This window comes from Lepidochelys olivacea, assembly GCF_965140295.1.
Source record: "Lepidochelys olivacea isolate rLepOli2 genome assembly, chromosome: 9".
In the NCBI taxonomy this organism is placed as follows: domain Eukaryota; kingdom Metazoa; phylum Chordata; order Testudines; family Cheloniidae; genus Lepidochelys; species Lepidochelys olivacea.
This window is the reverse complement of record NC_140419.1, coordinates 80,285,248-80,309,325: the sequence shown is the minus strand read 5'-3', so window position 1 is coordinate 80,309,325 and position 24,078 is coordinate 80,285,248. Positions and strand designations below refer to the sequence as shown.

General features: G+C 43.5%; 1 protein-coding gene across 2 annotated transcripts in view; it reads right to left on the bottom strand.

Annotated features, from left to right (window-relative positions):
* LOC311526829 (uncharacterized protein) overlaps nucleotides 1-23,487 on the bottom strand; it is a 58,854-nt gene extending 35,367 nt beyond the window's left edge. The window contains exon 1 of one of the 2 annotated variants that reach the window (XM_084640285.1): nucleotides 23,178-23,487. In XM_084640285.1, coding sequence (XP_084496411.1) covers nucleotides 23,178-23,258 — 81 coding nt within the window. In that variant the 5' untranslated portion in view covers nucleotides 23,259-23,487. The remainder of the gene's footprint in view (nucleotides 1-23,177) is intronic. The other variant, XM_084640284.1, reaches the window with a different exon arrangement.
* Nucleotides 23,488-24,078: the final 591 nt, after the last annotated feature.

Genomic DNA, 24,078 nt, shown 5'->3' with positions numbered 1-24,078 from the left:
TTGCTAATGCAATCCTCAAGAGGCTTTCAGACATGGAAATAAGTCTCATAACTCCTTGGATATTCTTCCAGTGATGCACTGCCATGTACAAAAAGTGCTCTGGACACTGCTTGTTTCTGGAGATCATTATGCAATCCTCATCCGGAGTTTGTTAACTCCTGGAATTCTGGACTGAACTTCTAGGAGGTCCTACCCTATGGACTACAACATAATGGCTACCAGAGCCCTCTGACCCCATTTACCAGCATGCTTGGAGTCCAAGTAGGAGCAGAATGGACTAGAAACTCCTGCTGAGGCCATTCGGAGGCTTCTACATGGGGTGATATAGCAGGCAGTTTGCTGGGCCAGTGATGAGCCAGGGCTGCTCAGCCCCTCAGTGTGAGGGGACAGCCTGACTCGGAGACAAAGAGACTCAGTTTAGTTTCAGTTTTAAGCTTCGAGTAATTGGGAGCTGAGAGGCAAGCAGGGCAGCTCAGGGAATCGCTGATAAACTCCCCTCCCCACAAAGGTTAAGGGTGGCTTTGAAATGCTGTGGGAGCTAGTGCATGGGTCAGGCAGCAGTTCTAGGCCCATAGAGACCAGAGTTCTGAGTGGCAGAGACTTGACCCAACGCCAGCTCCCAAAACCCCAAAAGGACTGCCCCCTGCCTCCTCTGTGCCAGCACATTTCCCTGCTGCAGGGAGCTGCCAGGGTCTTTCCTGTGATGTTCAGCTGAAACTCTTTTCCCAATGAAAATTCATATTAGTATTGTAAATGAAAAATTTCATTTCCTATGAAATTTTCCTTTTATTGTGAAAAAAATTAAAAAATTGATTTTCAATAAAATTTTGAGGATTAAAAAGATTTTTTTGTTTGTTTTACGGAGGTATCTGTGAAAAATGTTTGGTTATTGTTTTTTCATTGAAAAACCTGAAAAAAAAAATCTGAAAAGTACTTGCTCTTTTCCAATTAGCTGTAGTGTCTAACATTCACTTCTAGTCCTTTTGTGGTACAGACATGGATCATTAACCACTCATTGCTCACTCAGACCAGGAGTGATATTTTGGCACTGGTTCAGGGTTTAAAATAGCAAGTCCCAGATCTCTCAGCAGTGCCATTTCCCTGTGAACATTTTATTTCCCAAGAATGCTATTATATAACTTGTGTTACTTATACAACAAGGATATTATACAGCACACATGAAGGCTCTTTGGCATGTTCTAACTCATAAGCATGCTAAGCTTCAGTAATAAGGTGTAGGACAAGCAGCTTTATTCAATGCATGCAACTTGGCTACAGCACTGCTATAGAGAACTGACTAACCACTCCCACAGTGTCCTGTGCCTGTACGTACTGGGTGTCACATAAAACCTGAACTGGACTCTTCAGGAGGCTGTCTATGCTTTGGTTGTTCCAAAGTCCTCATACAGCACATGGACTGGTTTCTCTCTGGAAAGTTACCCTCCCTTCACTAAAAGAAAAGGAGTACTTATGGCACCTTAGAGACTAACCAATTTATTTGAGCATGAGCTTTCGTGAGCTACAGCTCACTTCATTGGATGCATACCGTGGAAACTGCAGTAGACATTATATACACACAGAGACCATGTGTATATAATGTGTGTATATAATGTCTACTGCAGTTTCCACGGTATGCATCCGATGAAGTGAGCTGTAGCTCACGAAAGCTCATGCTCAAATAAATTGGTTAGTCTCTAAGGTGCCACAAGTACTCCTTTTCTTTTTGCAAAGACAGACTAAAACGGCTGTTACTCTGAAACCTCCCTTCACTGTGTTCCAAATTAAATTAAAATTTAAGGAAACAGTCAAAGCTCCAGTATCTTGGTTTAGACTTGTGTCTAGTTCACAAGAAACTCCTGGAACAATCCCAGGCCTTTTTAAAATCTCTGGATGAATAAAGGAGAGTTCCGAGTATTCTCTGCCTGCAACAGGGCTGGAAACGCCACAGAACAGCCTCTCCCATGGTACCTCAGAGCTACTGCCTTTCTGTTGAAATGAAGAGTTGAGAGGCAACATATAAATTAAAATCTAGCCCAGTCAAAACAAGTTAATCTCACTTTTATCACATCAGAATCCGTTTGGGTGAAGGTACAAGTCAGTTATTTTATCCCAACTGCCTCTCCAGAGGTTAGTTCTCATGTATGCTATTTCATTGTGGCCCAGCAGAGTGCAGGGCTATGAGTCTGAACTGCTGGGCCCTTATCCTGGTTCTGATTCTGAGTGGCTTTGGTCAAGCCACTTTCCTTCTTTAGTAACAGACAGGGGCCTCACACAGATGTGATGAGGATTCATTAGTTAAAGGTGTACTTTGAGTTTCTTGGGTGATGTGCTATGGATGTTAAGAGCTGGGCTCAAGAAGACATCTGCATGCATAATAGTAAGAATATTTATTGATTCTATAAAAGCCAGCAACAAAGCTGTGTATCCTTCAGTGTCATCTACTGGCACCTTGTCTATTAACTATTTGCATATCTGCTGACTTCTCATGTACAGTGCACTCCTGTGACAACAGAAGTGCTAGTTCTGAACGGGCTAAAGTGCATGTGTATCATTGCCTTCTACTGGATAGAACCAGCATTGTTATATCACAGACCCCATGCTGCTAACAACTAACAGCCATTCTCCTTTACCTCAACTGGCAGAGGCCTATGCTTCTGAAGTTCTACCTCCACTGTCACCATTGAGTTCCAACCGGCTCAGTGAGATCTCTGGCTCTGTTCCACAATCATTATTTGAAGAGGTGGAGGGAAACTCTCTCCTGCATCATCTGACGTTATGCTGAGCAGCGGTTCTAGACTGAAGTGAGCACAGTTCAAATTAACCAAGCACTTGAATTTGAAAGCTGTCACAGAGAGGCAGCACGATCTTCCCGCTGTTTTGTTGCCATAGCAACTGATTCACGTTTACTCAACATACTTCCAAAGTGCTTGTACACTTGCAACACTCTGGGCTGTGTTTGTACATTACTTATCCCAGAGCTGCCAATTTTAGCTGTGTATTTCTTGGCACTGGCAAGAGTTGTGAGTCGAATATCCCTCATTCCAAACCCATGTATGGCCTACAATATCAAGTCAGCCTGCCAGTGCAAACTGAGTGTTTTTTTTTTTTACCCCCCATCCCATTGACCTCTGTGCTCAAGTGTTATTATCCAGACCACTAACTTGGGATGGAGCAGAAGAAAAATACACCTGCTGAGTGCAGGGTTGATTTTCCTTCTGACATTGTATGGACAGAACGGACGTCAAGCAAGACACACTCAATGTGCCTGCGCCTTTATTAACGCATTCCTGGTTGGGTCATGGACTTTCTCCATCTGCCCTTCAGGAAAGAAGCACTGTGTGCTGACATCATGGAGTTGCCACATGTTACTCAACTTCTAGAGATGATACAAACTTCAGAGTTCAGATGTGATTCCAGACCTGAGCTTCTCTAGAGTTCATGGATGTTTGGATCTGGGGGTTTCCTGCACATCTTCACTGCAAAGGGATCTCACCAGGCCTAACAAGCCAAGGAGAGTCAGGCCTGGGCACTACTTGTGAATCCAGGTGCTACAGGAAGCAGTGTTGGTTAATCAATAAATGGTTTTAGAGAAAGGGGCACTCTTCTCTCTGAGTCAGTTCTCAGATACTCTGGAGAGGAGAAGCTTATTGTATATAGATATATATACAAAATATCTAGAGAGAGAGAACCAGTGTCACAGCAAGACGGTAGCAGTGGAGGTGTGCAAATTCACAGTTTATATTTCACATGAATATCACACCCCTCAAATTTCACTTTTTGCCAAATTTTAGGCGATGTGAGTCAGTTTACAAAGAAAACCTGCCAAAGCTCACTCTCCCCCATGTCTCTGAAGCAAAGCCAAAGCCAGTTTGAACTGGTCTATTTTTCAATAGGAAAATAGGTCCACTTTGCTCAAAAGAATTCATGTACCGAAGCAGGTTTTTCTGAGTTTTAAGTTTGTGAAGAAATGTAAACTCTGAGTAGTTTTGCATTCCATTACAAATATTACAGCCTCTCCAGTTAGGAGGCACCCTGCTGCCAGAGGTGCTGTCTTTCAGATGAAACACAAAACCAAAGTCCTGGTGGTTCCGTATCATTACATTACATTACAAAGCACTTTGGATTAGAGTAAGGATGATGTTAGTATCACAAATGGCCTTTTCTTGAGTGCTTTCTGCCTACCAAAATGTTCCCTGCAGTTTCACTTGGAGCGTGTTTTCTGTCCAGACCTGAGGAATAATGTTAATTAACTCATGACTGTCACCCCAGAGGTGGCTGTATCACTTTGATGGATTCCGTGATTAATTTATACACTGTAAAGTCACCGTGCAGATATAACATCATTATGAAATGTCTGAAGGGGCTTTATTCAAGAATCAAGTAAAAGTAGAAGAAGAATAAACCAAAAACTTGGGCTCAGATCCATCCATATGAAATCAATTGCTGCTTCCCTTCCAGTTAATGACGACTTTGTGTTACCAGCAGCATTCCAACAAAAGTCTCTTGACGTGAGACTCTTTTGCCATCTGTTCCATGATCTCTTCTCTTCTGTTTATGTGAATGGCAGACAGTCTCGCAAAGTGCTTTTAGATGTTCCATTTGCCTTTTATTTAGAGAATCAAGAGACAGAAAGAGTGAAAGAGATGAAAGCTTTGGGTGAATGGAAATCTGGAATTAGACCACCTTGAAAACAATGACTGGTCATTTTATGATGACTTATGTCTAATCAGTTTCCTTTTAAAGTGACTTTAGGGCTGGGGAAAGGTGCTGGCTTAAATACCATGGAGAATGAAGTCCTGCTATTTATGTGCAGTGTGGAATATAGGGTATATGGAATAATAGTTAGCATGGGGGAATGGGAGCCAGGAAATCTTGATTCTAGTCCTGACTACCACGGTTCACTGCATGACCTTTGGGAAGGCATCTCACCTATCTGTAAAATGGGGGTAGCAGTTCCAGCACCTTTCCAAGCCCTCAGATATTCAAATGAAAAGCTGCTTCTGCAGTGCAGCGCAAACTACACACACTGCCACATGCCTCACTCCTGTTCCCCAGGAGTCCCTCTGGTGGTGTAAGAGGAGTGTTTTCACAGTCTTGCTCTCCTTACTGAGCTGCTATTAGAAGAAGAAAAGACTCCCAAATTCTCATCCAAATGTGATCCTTCAAATAGATTTGTTTTGAGTTTGGGTCTGGAGCAGGACAAAGGAGTGTCTGTTTTCTCCAAATCAGTTCCCCTATGCCTGCCTGGGCTCCTATCGGGTGAAAGAAGCAATATTCAGCACAAGCATGATGATGATGATCATTATGATGCATTGTTAGTTGATTTCCTTGCATTTGTCAGCAACAGACAGGTCAATGTAACCCGTATGGTGACAGAGCCCAGCCAGGAGCAGATTTTAATGAAACAGCCTCTCTGGGAAAATGTGTTTTGTATGAACCAGTTCCTGACACCAACAGCTGCTTCCTGTACCAGCCTGCTTGCATGCAGCTCACATCCTTCCAGGATTCTCTCACTAAATGCCACTGATCATGCAGAAGGCTGCACTGAGGTCCCAGTGCCCAGGGCGGGGAGATGTTGGGTCAAAGTGGAGGGGCTGAAAAACTCCCCCGAACTTTCTATATTTGCTCCCAAGCGAGTGACTGACAGTTGGGTAGGGGTCAAAATGGAGGTAAAAGGTGACAAATTTCAAAACACACCTCGCAGTTAAATCCCAGGCTGGTCTACTCCACAAAACAAAACAAAGGACACGGGACCAGATCCTGAGCTGAGGTCAACTGGTATGTAGCTCCATTGAAGTCAATTGCCCTTGGCCATTTACATCTGCTGAGGAGCCAACCTGAAATGAGTGGATTCTCAGGGGAAACTTTAATTTCCCCAGAGCTCAGAACATTCTTCTTCTGGTTTGTAAGGATAAGTAAAGGCAATAAAAGAGAGAGGGGTTTGGAATTACACTGCTGCTTTGGCAGTTACTAGGATACTTATGCTCAGATAGGAAAGTGAAGTTGATCTTCAGTAACAAGCAATGGCCAAAAGCTGTTGCCCCTTTTGCCAGGACATTTCAGTTCCTTGCTTGTATAGGCAGCATAGGTTAAAGTGGCAAAAAAGCCTCCAAAATTGCTCCTGAACATATCTGAGAGTGCATTTTGGGGACAACAATCACTTGCAGGTGCAGATCAACAGGGCCCGATTCTCCCATCTTGAACCTTGAACTTTCATTTGCACATGTCTGAAGTGCTTGCAAAATGCCAACATGCAGCTCTACCTCCTCTCTGAAAAGGTGGAGGTGACAGAACAAGGTACAAGGCAGGGGAGAGTCAGGCCCCTAGAATTTTGAAATTTAAACAACGGATTACTCTTGCAAGCCTCTGCCCCCCACCCAGTGGGGGACTGCCACAACTGCAGTCCTGGCTAGCACCTCCCAAAAGGGTTAAGTAGAGACAAAGAGCAAGTGGAACCCTGACCTCATCCCACCTTTTGCACAGACAGAGACAGGGAGCATACACTGTCTCTTCCTGAGTTGAGGGGCAGGAGGCAAACCCCCTGCTCAGGGAGGTCCTTCAGAAGGCACCATCTCTCCCAGAGGCACAATGCTTCCCAGTGTCGCACTTGAGTGGCTCAGTTCCATTCTTCTGCCAGTGCATGCCTGTGCCTCTATTTTTCAGACAGATTTTGCTGCTTGATGGTGTGGTTACTTGGTGTTTGTGCATCTAGAAATCATTATTATGACCAAACATATACCCTCACTAAGGCCAGTGAATAGCTCAGGGAAATTCCTTCACGTACCTGAGCAGTAATACTCAGGAGGACCATACATTGAGGAGTCCTGGCTCACATAAGTAATGCCACTGAAGCGAAGAAGAGTAAGGCTCATGCAATACAGCCCTCCATGTGCTAAAGCAAAGGAACCAGGTAGCCGGGGGATGCTTTATATTTTGGAGTGTTACATTCCCATGCACACATCCCTGAGGCTGTCTGCCCCTCCATGCAGGATGGCCAAGGGGCAGACTCCTCTGTTGGTTAGGGCAGATGATGGGAATCAGGATCCTGGGTTCTACTCCCCCCTCTACGCTACCTAGACCGTATGTGGCTGCCAAGTGAGGGGGGAGGGAAAAAGAGAATCCTCTCTTTGAGAAGCTAGCGGCAGGATCAGCCAAACTGTAGCCCTTGCTCTCAGGGACGTGTGATGTTCTCACTGGGAGCACAGCCCCCTGAAAGCTTGTAAAGTAGGCAGCACCCCCGCCATGCATTGGTGGAGGAGGGTATGCTGCATCCTTCAAAGAAGTGTAGAATTTGTGTGCTCCCCTGCACACAGGAGCACCCTGGAAAGTACTCTGCTCTGTGCAGGCACCACATCTCTGGTACTCCCTCTGTGGCACTGCCATTTATCCCTGTCTGCCTGTATGGCACAATCTAGCCTTTACTGACTATGGACAACTTACATCGCCTCACTTTCCCCATCTGTAAAATGGGGCCAATAATGTACTTCCCTGACTCATAAGGGTCTCTGAGGCACAGATAATTAAATGCTGTGAATCACATTGAGATCCTGGGTTCAGGGATAAGTCTGGGAAAATTTCAGGTTCAGACTTGTTGACTCTGAACTCTTGTAAGCTGTTGACACCAGAAGCTGAAATCATGGGACAATAGGGCACGTCTGGCCACAGGCTGCACCTTTGTCATGCTCTACTTTCACTCATGAACTAAGAGGGAAAAACGGTTTCCTTCTTCCTTTTTGGGTGCCCAGAACTCTGGTTCTATTATCTGCAACCTCTGCTACTCTCCTCTCTCTGCTTCTGTGCTGTGCTGGACTTTGCTGGCAAACATGACCCCATGTCAGATATTCCATGCCACAGCACGGGGTGGGCCTCATCCTAATTTTCAGAATACCCAGGAGAAAATGAAATGGGCTAAACTTGTGGTGTTACTCTGCCAGGTTTTCATTTCAGGGACAACAACATTTTACTGTCTGGAGGACTTGCCACTTGCATTCAACTGTGATTCTCTTCTTTCTTCAGCTACTCCAGTCCCAGGAATGAATGCCACATTGGGGTGTTTGTATTATACAAGGCCATAACCTCTGTTCCAGGGGCATGTGTGTGTGTGTGTGTGTGTATGTAAGTAGGGACAGGACAGCTTTATAATAGACAAGCAAACGCCGTCTTGGAAAAAAGATGACTTGTTTTTAGAGTTCCCTTTTAGTACTTAGCCTACTTGTAGGCCAGCACCCAAACGACAACTCTATATGATCATGATTGAGTTTCCACCATTGCAAGAAGTTGGATGCTGCCCAGTCTCAGAAAAGATGCCATTGGTTTTTTTTTTTATATCTTCTCTAGACATACGCTAATGCTTTGACAAGTTTCAGAGTAGCAGCCATGTTAGTCTATTCACAAAAAGAAAAGGAGGACTTGTGGCACTTTAGAGACTAACCAATTTATTTGAGCATAAGCTTTCGTGAGCTACAGCTCACTTCATCGGATGCATGCTGTAGCTCACAAAAGCTTATGTTCAAATAAATTTGTTAGTCTCTAAGGTGCCACAAGTACTCCTTTTCTTTTTATTAATGCTTTGCTTTTCTATAGTATCTTCCATCTGAGGATCTTAAAGCACTTTACAAACATGAATCAACTAAGTCTCACAGCATCCTTGTTACATACAGTAGACAGGCATTAGAGTGCCCACTTTAAACATGGGGAAACTAAGGCTCAAAAAGTCTTAAGTAACTAACACAAGATAGCACAAAGAAGCAGTAACAGAGCTAGAAACAGGTCTCCTCACTCCAGTCCGCTCCTCTAATCACTAGAAACATTCCCCATAATTATTATTACAACTTATTAATTGTAAACAACCACAAGTGAGACCCAGTCCCTGCCCCAGGACTTTACATTCTAATCTGGACAGACACCACACTAATAATGTAAGGAGTGAGTGGGAGAATAGGCGCAGACAGTCAGAGAAGATTAATCTTATACAATATTGTAACTAATCTTTGGCCACTCAGAAATTCCTGGCATCAGGGATTGAACTCAGATTATCCTGCTCCAAAAGTACAGACCCTTGCCACCTGAGCTGAAGAAGAATCTCCATTAACAACAAACAGTATAGGGCTTATGACGTAGAGTTAAGAGTTCTGAATCATCCAGTAGAATGCTGTGGTTCATATCCATACTAGCCAATTCATGTGACTATCCTGTAACTATCGCCCATATTGTTGCTCTGAAAATCTTCCAGTCACAACACCATCACATTTTGAGTGCTTTACTGGCTAATATCACAAGTTAAAAACTGACCAGCCTAGCTGTGCCATATTACTTCATGTCAGGTAAGGACATTTTAGTATTTCATGTTATTTCACTTTGAAAGGGAAAACTATTCCATACTCAGAAGGGAGGTGCCAGTGGAAAGCAGCCGTTTTATTAGTTCTTGGGATGGATTTTGCCAGCAGAGGCATATGGTAAAGCATTCACTTTTCCCTATGAACAACAATCAGGCTTCTTTAGCCCTTCAGCCTCTTCTTGGAGTCACAATTAGACCAATTAGTCAAAGGAGGAAGCATAAATAACACTGGGTGGCCACAGCATGTTATTTGGGGACAAAAGGCCCGTCAGAGAAAGAGCCAGCTTAGGGTGAACTGAGAGCTAAGAAGGTTGGTTGTATATATTTATTTGAGCTGTTTTACACAAGCTCTTTTTCACTTGGCATTTTACTAATAGCTTTTCTTTACTTTTTTTCCTCCAAAAGAAAAAAATCCAAATCCAAACATTTCTTAAAATAAGCAGAGCCTGATGGTGCTAAATCACATCTGAAGGACATGCTTTGAAAATAGCTTCATTTCCTTCCAAGAAATGGAACCCTACCAATTTATTTTAAAATGTGCCATATCAGTGGGTCAGGGAGGGGCAAAACTCATCTGCTAACAGCCAAGTGGGTTTTCCAGGAGATGTGACTGGGGAATAGTTTGACCCACACTATTCTGTTCCATTTCATCTCTTCAGGTCCCATGAATTATTTATACCTGAAGGGTTATGCTCAGGATCCCTGGAACAACACAAAAAAGTATGGCAAAAATGATGCCCTCAAAAGGACAAAAGCTGTTGCTGATGTAAGCAAAGCTCAAGCAAACAGACCTTCTTCTGGAGAGAACTCCACCCAGGGCAACTTTGGGAAGGGTCAGATCCTGATCCAAATGTCATGGTTCGAAACTGCCTCAAACTTGGCTAAGTTTGGTTCTGGGCTGGTGGCTACTAAACACAGCTTCATTGTATGAAAGCTTTGGAAGCCTAAGAAACAACTCTGGTTTCTCCCAGAAGACTCCGTGCTGCAAGGCTAGTTCTTCGCAATGCAACATTGCTATACAAGCATCCTCACGGTGCATCAGGATGTAGTGCTATTTGTATCATGAGGCTGCAGAGTTGCACTGTTGACATTAGGATCCTAAAACAAATTCAGGAGCCTTAATTGCCCTGCAGGCTGCAGGATAGTCCTATGAGTATTGTAAATGACCTGCAAGCTTAGTGACTGGCAACAGCACCTAAACAGGTTGAAGTTCTTTAGAATGGAATCCCATAGTCTGAGCAGAAGAATAAGAACAGATTATTATTATTTATATTGCAGTAGTGCTTAGGAGTCCCTGTCATGGTCCAGGACCCCATGGTACTAGATAGCAGTCACTTCATTACCTGGCATCACAAACAGAAAGATGATTCCTGATGGAATAGAGAACTGACATACAAGGGAAGCAAAACTCATGATATTTTCAGGCCTCAGCCCATTGACACTGTAGTGATGGAAATAATCTGTGATCATTTAGGGGAGCCTCTGTCACTGCAAACATCCAAGCCTCCTCTTTTCTCTATAGATTTAAAAGTTCAGCACTTGGGTGTGTGTCTGTATTCTTGGGGACATCCCATCAGAATATAATACCATCCTGTACAGAAAATAAAAGATCAGACTGGAAGATACAATGGCCAGTTTTGGACATGGTGACTCTTAACAGATAAAGTGAAGTTTTAGAACGGTTTATTTTCTTTAACAAGTAGCCAAGTGCAGCCTTATTCCTAAGCTTTAATGGTTTTAGATCCTGTTTTTAGAGCCTTGTTTGTATGTTTCTATCTAACTGGGATATTTCATTCTGTTGTATGCATTTACCCCTCATGAACCAACCAGTTTATAGTGCACCTGGAAGTATCTAAAGTTTCCTTGCACTGATCAGGGCAATGTATTGCTGTGCACACTGAATTGTTATTATGTGGATTGTGATAGAACCTTGAGACCCCAGTTAGGATCAGAGCATTGTACAAGCACAAAATAAGGAGCTCTTTTCCTAAGAAGAGGCAGCTTGAGTACTTGATCATATTTTTTGTTTTTCTTGTATGTATAATTTATTCAGTGGCATACATTCTAGAATATTTATACTGGTGGCAAATGACCCTCTTAGTGCTTGCTCCTTCAGGGTCTTGCCATTTACTTCAACAGGATCAGGTCAAGAATGTTTGAGTTTCAGTTCAGAGAAGCACCCAGAAATTCAGAAGCTTTTCTCATCCCTGTCTGCATGAGTAACTGGGCTAAGAGATGCACAAGACCAAGCTTTTCACATCTTTCCAGTGTGCATCAAAACAATCAAATCACAAGTTGGCAGGCACCAAAGAAATCAATAAGTAAAGACCATCTTAGAAGAGCCCAATTCTTCCTGTTTCTGGCCAGGTCAGTATACAGCAAAAGAAGCCTCTGGAATGGGAGTTCATTGGTTTCTCCTCAAGCACTAATTAAGAAGGCCACAAACAGCCAAAAAAGTGAAACATTCGTTTTTGAACTCAAATAATATTTAGCTAACATGCATAAAGCTCCCACAGGCTTTTGTTCAAGCCTTGAGCAATTCTTAGCCTATCCAAACGGAGGCTCATCTCTGATCTATAGGTATTAATATTTGCTACATTCCTGCTACAAAGGAAGGTTCTGTTCTGGTCTTCTGAGGTTCTACTGCCACATCTATCACTAGAGTATCTGAGTGCCTCATATGGAGATATTCTTTTAAAAGATTCCAGGTAGTCTGTCTTTTTTTTTTTTTTAAAACATTATTTTCCCTTGTCACTTGTCTTCCCAAGAAAGACTAGGACAGACTCTCTTGACAGTACAGTGTCTCCACTCTCATCTCCTCATTCCCTCCCTCAGGGTTGGAGGCATGTGTCAGTTACTTGGGAATGTTCTTTCTTCGTATACGGTTTCTTGCTTCTCCAGTTGTGAAAGTCTCATTTTTTACATATTTATTATTTTTACCATCAGGCCTAGATGATTTCCAGTAATGAACATGCCCTTAAACAATTCCAAAGCAACAACCAAGAAGTCCTGCATGAGAAACCAATGCATACAGACTTTAAAATGCCTTTTAAACCTTTTAATGAAGGCTGGGACTTTGGAATAGAAGCCCCTACTGTGAAGTCAGATGTATATATAATGGGAGGGAACTTATTGGATTTCTATGCATAAAAATTCAATGAGTCCAATGTCAATTATGAACAGAGTTTTTTTTCCTAAAGTGCAAATAAATTCTTCACTGAACCAAGATTTAGCCAAATGAAAGAGTTGCGAAGCCACCAAACCCAAGGAATGGAAAAATGCAACACATGCCTTTGTGCCTTTAAAAAAAAAAAAATAAAATAAAAAAACAACCACCACCACCACACACTGTTTTTTCTTCTAGCACAATTCTCTCCACTGCTTCCATATTAAAAATACAAATGTATGGACAGTTGGGTGGGCAAGTGGGATTGTTTCATGCTTCTATACACAGGGGACCACTGAGCAGTATGATTGCTCAGAGCTCCAGTATGAAACTGGAGAAAAGCCTGTTGAGAGTCTTTGGATTAAGTTTAGAGGCGAGAGTAACAAGGGTGATGTCGTGGTGGGCGTCCGCTATAAGCCACCAGACCAGGAGGATGGAGGTAGACAAGGCTTTCTTTGGACAGCTAACAGAAGTTTCCAGATCACAGGCCCTGTTTCTCATGGAGGACTTCAATCATCCTGACATCTGCTGGGAGAGCAATACAGCAATACCATATAGACAATCCAGGAAGTTTTTGGAAAGTGTTGGGAACAACTTCCTGGTGCAAGTGGTAGAGGAACCAGCTAGGGGCTGTGCTCCTTGGACCTGCTGCTCACAAACAGGGAAGAACTGGTAGGGGTACTAGAAGTGGATGGCAACCTGGGCAGTAGTGACGATGAGATGGTTGAATTCAGGATCCTGACAAAAGAAAGAAAGGAGAGCAACAGAATACGGACTCTGGACTTCAGAAAAGCAGACTTTGAGCTGATGGGCAGGATCAAGGAGCTGATGGGCAGGATCCCCTGGGAGGCTAATATGAGGGGGGGGGGAAAGGAATCCAGGAGAGCTGGCTGTATTTTAAAGAAGCCTTATTGAGGGGGCAGGAACAAACCATCCCGATGTGCAGAAAGAATAGCAAATATGGTTGGTGACCAGCTTAGCTTAACAGAGAAATCTTCGGTGAGCTTAAACACAAAAAGAAAGTTTACAAGAAGTGGAAACTTGGATAGCTGACGAGGGAGGAGTATAAAAATATTGCTTGAGCATGCAGGGATGAAATCAGGAAGGCCAAAGCACCATTGGAGTTGCAGCTAGCAAGGGATATAAAGGGTAAAAAGAAGGGTTTCTGCAGGAATGATAGCAACAAGAAGGTGGTCAGGGAAAGTGTGGGACCCTTATTGAATGGGGGAGGCAACCTAGTGACAATTGATGTGGAAAAAGCTGAAGTACTCAATGTTTTTTTGCCTTGGTCTTCACAGACAAGGTCAGCTCCCAGACTGATGCACTGGGCAGCACAGTGTGGGGAAGAGGTGAGCAGCCCTCAGTGGTGAAAGAACAGGTTAAGGACTATTCAGAAAAGCTAGACATGCACAAGTCCATGGGGCCGGATGCAATGCATCCAAGAGTCGGGCACTTAGGATGGAAGAATCCCAGGCTCTGCTACAGGCTGTGGACTGATTGGCTAAGTGGCAGTTCTGCAGAAAAGGACTTGGGGGATTACAGTGGAAGAGAAGCTGGATATGAGTCAACGGCGTGCCCTTGTTGCCAAGAAGACTAATGGCATACTGGGCTGTATTAGTAGGAGCACTGCCAGCAGATCAAGGGAAGTGATTATTCCCCTCTATTCAGCACTGGTGAGGCCCCATCTGGAGTATTGTGTCTAGTTTTGGGTTCCCCACTACAGAAAGTATGTGGACAAATTGGAGCGAGTCCAGCAGAAGGCAACAAAAATGGTCAGGGGGCTAGGGCACCTGATTTTTGAGGAAAGACTGAGGGAACTGGGCTTATTTAGTCTGCAGAAGAGATGAGTGGGGGGGGGGGGATTTGATAGCAGCCTTCAACTACCTGAAGGGGGGTTCCAAAGAGGATGGAACTTGGCTGTTCTCAGTGGTGGCAGAGGACAGAACAAGGAGTAATGGTCTCAAGTTGCAGTGGGGGAGGTCTAGGTTGGATATTAGTAAAAACTATTTCACTAGGAGGGTGGTGAAGCACTGGAATGCGTTACCTAGGGAGGTAATGGAATCTCCATCCTTAGAGGTTTTTAAGGTCAGGCTTGATGGAGCCCTGGCTGGGATGATTTAGTTGGGAATTGGTCCTGCTTTGAGCAGGGGGTTGGACTAGATGACCTCCTGAGGTATCTTCCAACCCTAATTTTCTATGAGCCTATGATCTGAGTTTGAGAGTCAGGCTTATTCCTTTCTCCTCTGGTGGGCAGGGGCTGAGACTTTACAGTACATCATGAGCGGGGTGAGAAAAAGGAAACTCTAACCATGCAAGGGAGAGAAAAGGCCAACAATAAACACTTTGTGTGAGGCAGTAATACTTCAGCTCCATTGGGAATAGGATATGATACCTCAACTCCATCCCCATTTCCCAAAGGTTTCAGATATCTCATTCCCCTCCACTAATATACATCTACCTCTGGGATAGAATGCTGCAGCACCAGCCTTCCCTTGCTCAGCCCCTAGGGGTGAGAAGGAAGTTCTGTCTGCATGAGCTATTGCATTTTTGGTCTCTTAGGGTATGTCTACACTGCACTGAGTCACCTGTGACTGGCCCTTGTCAGCTGACTTGGGCTTGCTGAGGCTAAGGGACTGTTTAACTGCAGTGTAGATGTTCGGGCTTGGGCTGTAGCCTGAGCCCTGGGATTCTTACATTTCACAGGGTCCTAGAACCTGGGGTCCAGCCCAAGCCTGAATGTCTACACCGCAATTAAGAGGTACCTTAGCCTGAGCTCTGCAAGCGTGAGTCAGCTGGCACGGGCCAGCCGTGGGATTTTAATTGCAGTGTAGACATATCCTCAGATGAGACTACCATCGAAGAGGCCATCTGCTGCTATTTGCACTGGTGGTTTTAGTGATGTAGACCACTATCCATTAGGAACTGGGCTGAGACCCACCAATTCATTACACAGACATTAGCTTTCTTTGATTAATAAAAGCAACTTTATTCCTCTGCTAGGTTTCCCCAGCTCTATTGCATCAGGGCCCTTTGCAAAAGGTCATGAGGTTTATCTCACACATGAATTATTTGCAAATGGAGTTGGTTTGTGGACAACTAAGTCTTCCCTACTGCATGAGCTGTCAAAAGAAACCCAATGGCCTTGGTACCTTGTGGGTTTAAGTATGTAGTAGATATTATCACTATTCTGAGTCTGGTGCGTCCCGTGTATTTACATTAAATTAAATCATTTCATTTGCAACTTGGCAATGGAAGAGAGCTTGAGAAGAGGCAGCTGTGTGCATCTGGATTTCATTAGAGTTGAACATTAATCCCTTTATGCCTTGTAAGCATCACGTTAGTGTTATACAGTTTTGGATTTGCTAAATGGCACTCTCAGAACTGGCTGGTGGAAAAAACAGGCTAATCAGCAGTGACCCGTACAAAGCACGCAGCATGAAAAGAAGTCCCCTTCTTGCATCAGTCACCCACCTGCCAACTGGAATGGGGACAGCTTGAATACTTCCAAGTAAAACCCACCTTCCAACACCTTCTTAAAATTTGAGATAGGCTCACGAAACATTCAAGCACCCCCAGACTTTGAAAGCAACATTCCAGAATCAAAACCTGGATCTGAACTCCATAATCTTCAGGGGAGATACTTTGGATTTTACACCACCATTGTAAATAGCAAGAGGATTTGGCCAAAGAAGTGCCTTTTTGGGGGGCTAATTTTTGAGAGGGCACCAAGAGATGGGTGGAACTGTAAGAGAGGCAGTTGGAGACAAATCACTGAACAAGTGGTAAAAGATCAGGGTGGAGACAGAAGTTTGGGAGTGATCAGCATAAAGGTATTATTTTAATTCATGCAAGGAACAGGGAATAAAAGAGCAGTGAGAGGGCTGAGAACAGACAATGGGAAAAGCTAACATATGAGGGGAAGGAGGAGTTGCCCACGGAGGTGGCGAAGGAGAGATTAGAGAGGGACAAAAAGATTAGAGCGTATATAGCTCAGAAGTCAAAGGAAGGAACAGAGGCCCATTTAGGTCAGCAAGAAAAGAAAATACAGTGCCTGACTCATGGAGGATGGATATTCCTTATGCCAAGGAACTTCCATTACAAACTAACGTAAGGGTGAATTTTGCTTACTTACCCTATTACAATTCTTCGAAAGACATAACAGAATAAGGGGCGAAGGACCACCAAGGGATATTGACCATTTTGAATGTCAATGGATTTTTGATAAAGACCTTACAAGAAACTGTAATAACTAACCTGTGGAAGTGACTGCTGCAGGCTATTACAGAAGCTCATCTTTTAGTAAAGGCGAAGAAAAGATTAGGGATGAAATCTTGCCCCAAAGTCAATGGCAAAACTCCCTACATATTTAGATGAATGGGAATAACACCTTCCATTACACAAACTACAGCAGGATAAGTACTAGAAGTATGGCCAATTCTCAATAGGCTCAGGTCAGGAAGACATTTTGTTCCAAAAGATGGACTTGCGTAAAAGAGTGCCATTGTGAAGCGGGAGGTAACACCTTCTTCCAATCTAGAGCACCCACAACTGGCCACTCTCAAAGTGTGTCTATGCTACAACAAAAAGGTGTGTTCTTAACTAAGGTTATCTAAATCAAGTTAAAATAGCATTGAAGACTCAGCAACTCAGGTTAGCAGCTCGAGATACCAGACTGCAAGCTATTGTCAATTCTTATGTCTCTATTTCTTGTGCAGCATTAAAGAACTGCCAACGGACAATGGAAAACTGAGAAATGTTTTATTTGAATAGGATTCTGCTTTTTTTCATATGTTATTTTCTGTCTTCTGCTTTTCCTGTTTGTTTTGTTGAATCACTAGGGGCATTCTTGTGAAAACAGTCAGGTGAAACTGAGAACAGTGCTAGGCACATTATCGGGTGCAGAAGGCCCCAGAATGATGGGAACAAACCCCAAAGAAGTTTACTGACTACTCCCAGAGTTCAACACAGCTCTACACTTACATTAATCCCTCCAGCATCGAGTGTTTTTGTTGCATTTCTCTGAATTCTTTGCAATTCGTCAAAATCAGTCTGGTATTCAGTACTGAGAACCTCAATACAACATCCCAGGTGCATTTGCACCAGACATATAGAGAGGGACTATTATTCTGGGATACCCTAGCAATCATTAAATTACTCATATCTCCCCACAACATAACCACCCTCCCCCCACAAAGTTCTTTGGCTTGTCACGTCTCCAATAAAGGCTACAGGCAACTCCAAAAACAGAACAAAGCAAACATTTCAATGAGAATTATGAAAAATAAGTTATCACAAAAACATCCTGTTTTCCTTTAGATTCTCTCTCACCATAGGCTACACCCCACCCTGCCTGTTTTCAGAGGGATGGATTATGGGCACTGGGTTTTGGAAACTCTCTCAGTCACTTTTCCATTTCTTATCTGAACAGCCTGTTTGTTTACTATGGGGTGGGGGATGGGAGGTGTAGAAGGGAAGAGAATGAGGTGAGAGAGAGTGGCTCCCCCTCCTTCAACGCTTTCATATATAGTCTCTGACAACCTCAGTGAGAGGGGAAACATGAAAATTAACAACAGCATCATTTTCTGATCCCAGTGATTGAAACATTTACTGGTAAATTTGGGCCCCTGGCAGTGATGGGGAAGATCATATATATATTCCTGCTAAAACACACATGACAGGCCAGGGCCTGTGAAATGGGGTTGATGATCACCATGGCACAAGAGGGTACCCCTGAGAACGTGTATACGTTAGAGATCTAACCAAGGGCACCCACAGAAGGAGGGGGATTTGGCAACCTGCAAACCATAGAACATCACGGTTGGAAGGGACCTCAGGAGGTCATCTAGTCCAACCCCCTGCTCAAAGCAGGACCGATCCCCAATTAAATCATCCCAGCCAGGGCTTTGTCAAGCCTGACCTTAAAAACTTCTAAAGGAAGGAGATTCCACCACCTCCCTAGGTAACTCATTCCAGTGTTTCACCACCCTCCTAGTGAAAAAGTTTTTCCTAATATCCAACCTAAATCTCCCCCACTGCAACTTGAGACCATTACTCCTTGTTCTGTCAGCTGCTACCACTGAGAACAGTCTAGCGCCATCTTCTTTGGAACCCCCTTTCAGGTAGTTGAAAGCAGCTATCAAATTCCCCCTCATTCTTCTCGTCCGTAGACTAAACATCCCCAGTTCCCTCAGCCTCTCCTCATAACTCATGTGTTCCAGTCCCCTAATCATTTTTGTTGCCCTCCACTGGACTCTTTCCAATTTTTCCACATCCTTCTTGTAGTGTGGGGCCCAAAACTGGACACAGTACTCCAGAGGAGGCCTCACCAGTATTGAATAGAGGGGAATGATCACGTCCCTCGATCTGCTGGCAATGCCCCTACTTATACATCCCAAAATGCCATTGGCCTTCTTGGCAACAAGGGCACACTGTTGACTCATATCCAGCTTCTCATCCACTGTAACCCCTAGGTCCTTTTCTGCAGAACTGCTGCCGAGCCATTCGGCCCCTAGTCTGTAGCGGTGCATGGGGTTCTTCCGTCTTAAGTGCAGCACTCTGCACTTGTCCTTGTTGAACCTCAGATTTCTTTTGGCCCAATCCTCCAATTTATCTAGGTCCCTCTGTATCCTATCCCGTCCCTCCAGCATATCTACCTCTCCTCCCAGTTTAGTGTCATCTGCAAACTTACTGAGGGTGCAATCCACACCATCCTCCAGATCATTTATGAAGATATTGAACAAAACCAGCCCCAGGACCGACCCTTGGGGCACTCCACTTGATACCGGCTGCCAACTAGACATGGAGCCATTGATCACTACCCGTTGAGCCCAACAAGCTAGCCAGCTTTCTATCCACCTTATAGTCCATTCATCCAGCCCATACTTTAACTTGCTGGCAAGAATACTGTGGGAGACAGTGTCAAAAGCTTTGCTAAAGTCAAGGAATAACACTCCAACTTTCGTCCCTGGGCAATGAATGTTGTGCAGATCAGGCCATTCTTTAGGGACCATCTCTGGAAGACCACGCCTACATTTTAGTTGCCAACCACGCGAATGATACCAGCTGACAAACACTGGCTGGCTGGCACAATCCTATTGCCATTTGGAGATGGTACTTCTGGAATAAGTACTGGTGCACAGTGGGTGTGATGATCGCAAGTGAGGGTAGCACGGGAGTGAGTGAATGTGTGTGCTAGTACAATATGGGTGTAAATAGGAGTGGATGTTTCTGACTGAACTACTGAAGTGTACAGATTTGAATGTGTATGTAGATCTAGTAGTGTAATATCAGCATGTGGGTTTCTGGAATGGTAGCATAGGTATCCATGAAGGAATGCGTAATATTGGCCTGGGTAAGTTCACTGGTGGAATGTAGGAGTGTGTGCAGATGACATAGATGTTTAGGAGTGTACATGTGAATTGGAATCATGTAGGTGTCTGAAGAGGACAGTACAGATGAAATCTAGGCGGAGGTCATATAGGTGTTCTGATGTCAGTCTCGTGGCTGTAACATGCATAGTTGTCTGAGAACAGCAAATCAGCTAAACAGTTTCCTTCCTTATTTCTCATACCAAGGATGCAGTTTGTATAGAAACAAACAATTCTACACACAGCACAACAATCAGCGGCTAGACCCAATGCTTCCCCTAAGGGGCCTGGGGTGGAACAGGTCTAGTTTGCTACTGTGAATTTAAAAAAAAAAAAAAAAGCACATTTTAAAAAATAAGGCAGAATCCTACATAGATTAGGAACAAGGGGACTCAGCATCTCTTGGGTAATTAGAGTGAATGTCCACTAGGTCTTCAGGTTGGTGGCTAAAAAAAAGAAAAAGAAAAAAAGCCAAAAAAGAAAGCTGATGTGTTCATCATCTGATATACCTAAGCAGAAGACATAGCCTGACTAGTGTTTGTTTAGAATAGAAGCTCTTGGATCACATCCATTGAAGTTCTGGTAGCCGTGTAACATGTTACCACACAGGAGATGTGTGCGCAGTTCAAGGGTACTCCCAGAACTCTCATTTCCAAAGCTTGTGCAGCTAAGGATCAATGAAGAGGGGCAGATAGGAGAAGCACTCCACATTCAAACATTGACCCCAGCCTCATGGAATTGGAAATTTCAGGAGAACCTGGTGTTTTCTATACTTATTCTGGTTGTGGTCCCAGCTGGAACTCAGACGACAGAGAGATGCTCAAAAATAACTAAGAAAAAGATAAGCCATGTACAATTTTGTTCACCAGAAGAACTTTACAAAGCCTTTGACAACCCCTTGTATTTAGTTGCTAGAATCCACAGAGGAGCCAGAAGACACTGCCAGTCATTATACAGCCCATGCTGGCCATGTTCTACAAACAGATTTTGTTTCTAAATGTTTGCTATGTAATTAATATTTGAATAACATAGCTCAAAGATAAATAGTAATACCCTGAAAAACTTGATTTCAGCAAATTAAAAATCTTTTTTAAGAGCAAATGTGATAGATTCTCTTTTCTTCTATAAGGAGTGTGTGTAAATTATTGGGAGTCGCTAAAAGATGCTATTACAATTACTCTTTCAAGTTCCATTTGACTGACTGTATAGACAATTAGATCTTGGAGAAATGTGTATTGTTAGTTAGGATATACTTCTTTTGAGAAGCTGTGCATATCTCTAGTGAAATGCCTTACTGCTTTAGTGTCTTGCTGAGTGAATCTTTTATTATCTGCAGGGCCACTGCCTGCAATATATACCCAGGCAAGCCAACAAAAACATTATGTGGGGCCAACATTACATGACACAGTGTTGTGAGGTGATGTATCAGACCAAGCCTTTTATTTTTTTTTTTAATATAGTTTAATTACTTTTCTTGTCCACATTCCAGATTATGTGGATGCATTATTTTAAAACGAATAAAGACATTATAGAATTTACCCAGCTGTTCTTTCAATCTTAGAAAATGATCAAGTTTTGAACAAAAGTTCTGGAAGGTTATTTTGTTTGAATCAATTTGCCCATCCCTAATCCTGAAATTCCAGGGGCAAGGAGACAGCCATTAATATTCATTGCTACTTGCCTCTGCTGGTTGGCTTTGAGGTCAGAAAAATAGAGGAAAGGTGCTGCTATGGAGGATGAAAAGGTAGCGATGCCCCAATATGAAAGGGTAGGAGAAAAGATCAGTTCTGGCCTGGACACAGAGAAAAGGAGACCAGAAGTTGAACTTTGGTTCTGACGATATCCCCTCCAGATTGCTCGCCAGCACTTTATAACAAGTGTAGACGAGACAGTAGGTTCTCTGTGCCCAGAGCCTAGTGCATAGTGGAACAGGACTTTGGAGGTCTCATCAATGCTGTGTGGATACTGAGGCAGTGCAGCAATGATCAACAACATTTTTAGTTCTGCAAAGCTGTCGAGTCTCAGGCCATTGAAAACATTGCTATCACTAGGATTGCATTGCAAACAGGCAGCTGCAGAGCTCCGACATACCTCTCTTAGCTCAGAGTTCATAATAGGTTTAAATTAGGAATAGCCACTTTTTTTGTGCTGAAATTTCTCCCACCCACCCCAAAAAACATTTGTTATTTTTCCAATGTTAAGAGATATGGCAGAGAACAGTCCCCTCCACTCCTAGTTGCTAGCACAAATAGCTCCCCTTGGCCCACTGCAGCTGTCCTGCTTAGCACAATAGGCGTGAAGCTTCATCCATAAATAGCAGGTTGAGAGCTGAATTATCAGCATTTGAAACATTGTCATGTGATATTTTATCTAGTATTTTACATCCCAAACATTACTTACATGGGAAACACTTCACCCACCACTGAAATGCAACCACCTCTGGAGCGGAATACATCAGTGGTTTCACAATAAACGGTGATACCACAGAACAGTTTCAGAAAAGAAGAAGAAATTTGTAGCCAAGTGAACCTGCAGTGAGGATTTGGGTTTGTAATAGCCAAAAATCTGCCTTGGGTTATCAGGAGACCAGGGCTAATACCTTTACCAAAAATCCCAAGTGAAAAGCATAGAGTGGTGAGTTAAGCATTTCAAAGAGTGTTGATCTACACTTCTCTCTGACTCCAAATACTGGATCATTTATATTACATAGCACAGATTAAATGATATCATGCCATCATTTGCATAGAAATAAACTACTTAGATCAATGTGACACCAACAGAAACGGCACCTGCTCCTTTCCTGCTCCTCACATCTTTTATTTTTAGCTACAATATAGCCCAGGGGCTGATGGAGAGTCATTGTTGACTATTAGTCAACAGTGAGATGGAGTATGGAGATATTTGTATGACCTCCTATTGCAGCTTTCTAATGGATAGAAGGACAGGCAGGTTACAGGCCAGCTGAATGGCGTGAGAAGTTAAACCTACCATGCGAGACAAAATAATACCCAACACCTTAGATGGAGGCACTGCAACTTGTGGACACTCAGGAAAAAAGACAAGAGTTTTCAGACAGATTCTAAGTGGGAATAAACATGGGCTTAGTAAACAGAAGTGGTGGAAAGTTAAGCAAATAAAGAAAAAAAGTGAAGTGAGTCAAAGGAATGTGAAAAAGACCAAGGGTTTGCGTACTGGTTCCTAGCATGGAAACACAGTTTCTGCAGACAAATCGAAGCACATGCTGGAACCCCTAACACATCTCAGCTGCGCTTTCATCTCCCCTTTAACATGCCAGCCATGTACTTGCCTTCCCCCACTCCTGCAGCCACACTCTTGGGTCTTCTTCGCTCTGTCCCTTGGGCAGATTAGCCTTCTGTTGAGGAGTCATCCTCCTGGCTGGGTGTTGGTCCTTCTTCCGAGTACATGACTTATTCCCCAACCTCACATGTTGGTCTATTGACACATTCAGAGGGAAAAATCCCAAGGGGAGGGGGAAAAAAAGTTGTTACTGGGTCTATTTCAGAAGTCCCAATTGTTGGAGTATCAGTCAGATAATCCTTCAATTCCGTTAGGTGCTTCCAGCTCCAGAGCACAGGAGCGAGTGACTGGAGCAAGTAACATTGCCTGCTTGCTTTTCCTGATCAGCTGAGGGGGATCCAGCTAAGTTCCTCCTACTTGCACTGCCTAAATAAGGACATTGACTCACAGTCGCTACACAGTGCTCCTTTCTGAAAGCACTTACTGCTAACAGCAATCTTGCTCTTTAACTAAAATGCTGCACAAAGTGAGCATAGAAAGGGAACCTGAACTCAGAGTCTGAGATCACAAGGGGATTCTTCATTCTTGAAATAAAGGACAGGAGTCCTTGCTTTGCTAAATACAGAACCCCTTGAGGACTCAATGCTATTGATTCACAACACGTCAGATTCTGGTTCTGACAATGCAGTTCTGGGCTGCTTCGTGCTTTTTTTAAAAAAAAAACAACAACAAAATGCTGCACTGCCTTGATCACAGAAAGTTTCCTTGATTACACAGCACAGGCTTCCAGTGGCTTAAAAATACATGCTCGTTATTCCATCTTCCTTGAAAAATCAATGGTTTGAATTATGCCCTCTGTTTTATTTAGGGCCTAATCCAAAGCCTACCAAAGAAAATGGAAAAAACTCCTCCTGGCTTCAGTGGGCTTTGGATCAGGCCTGTATGAACTC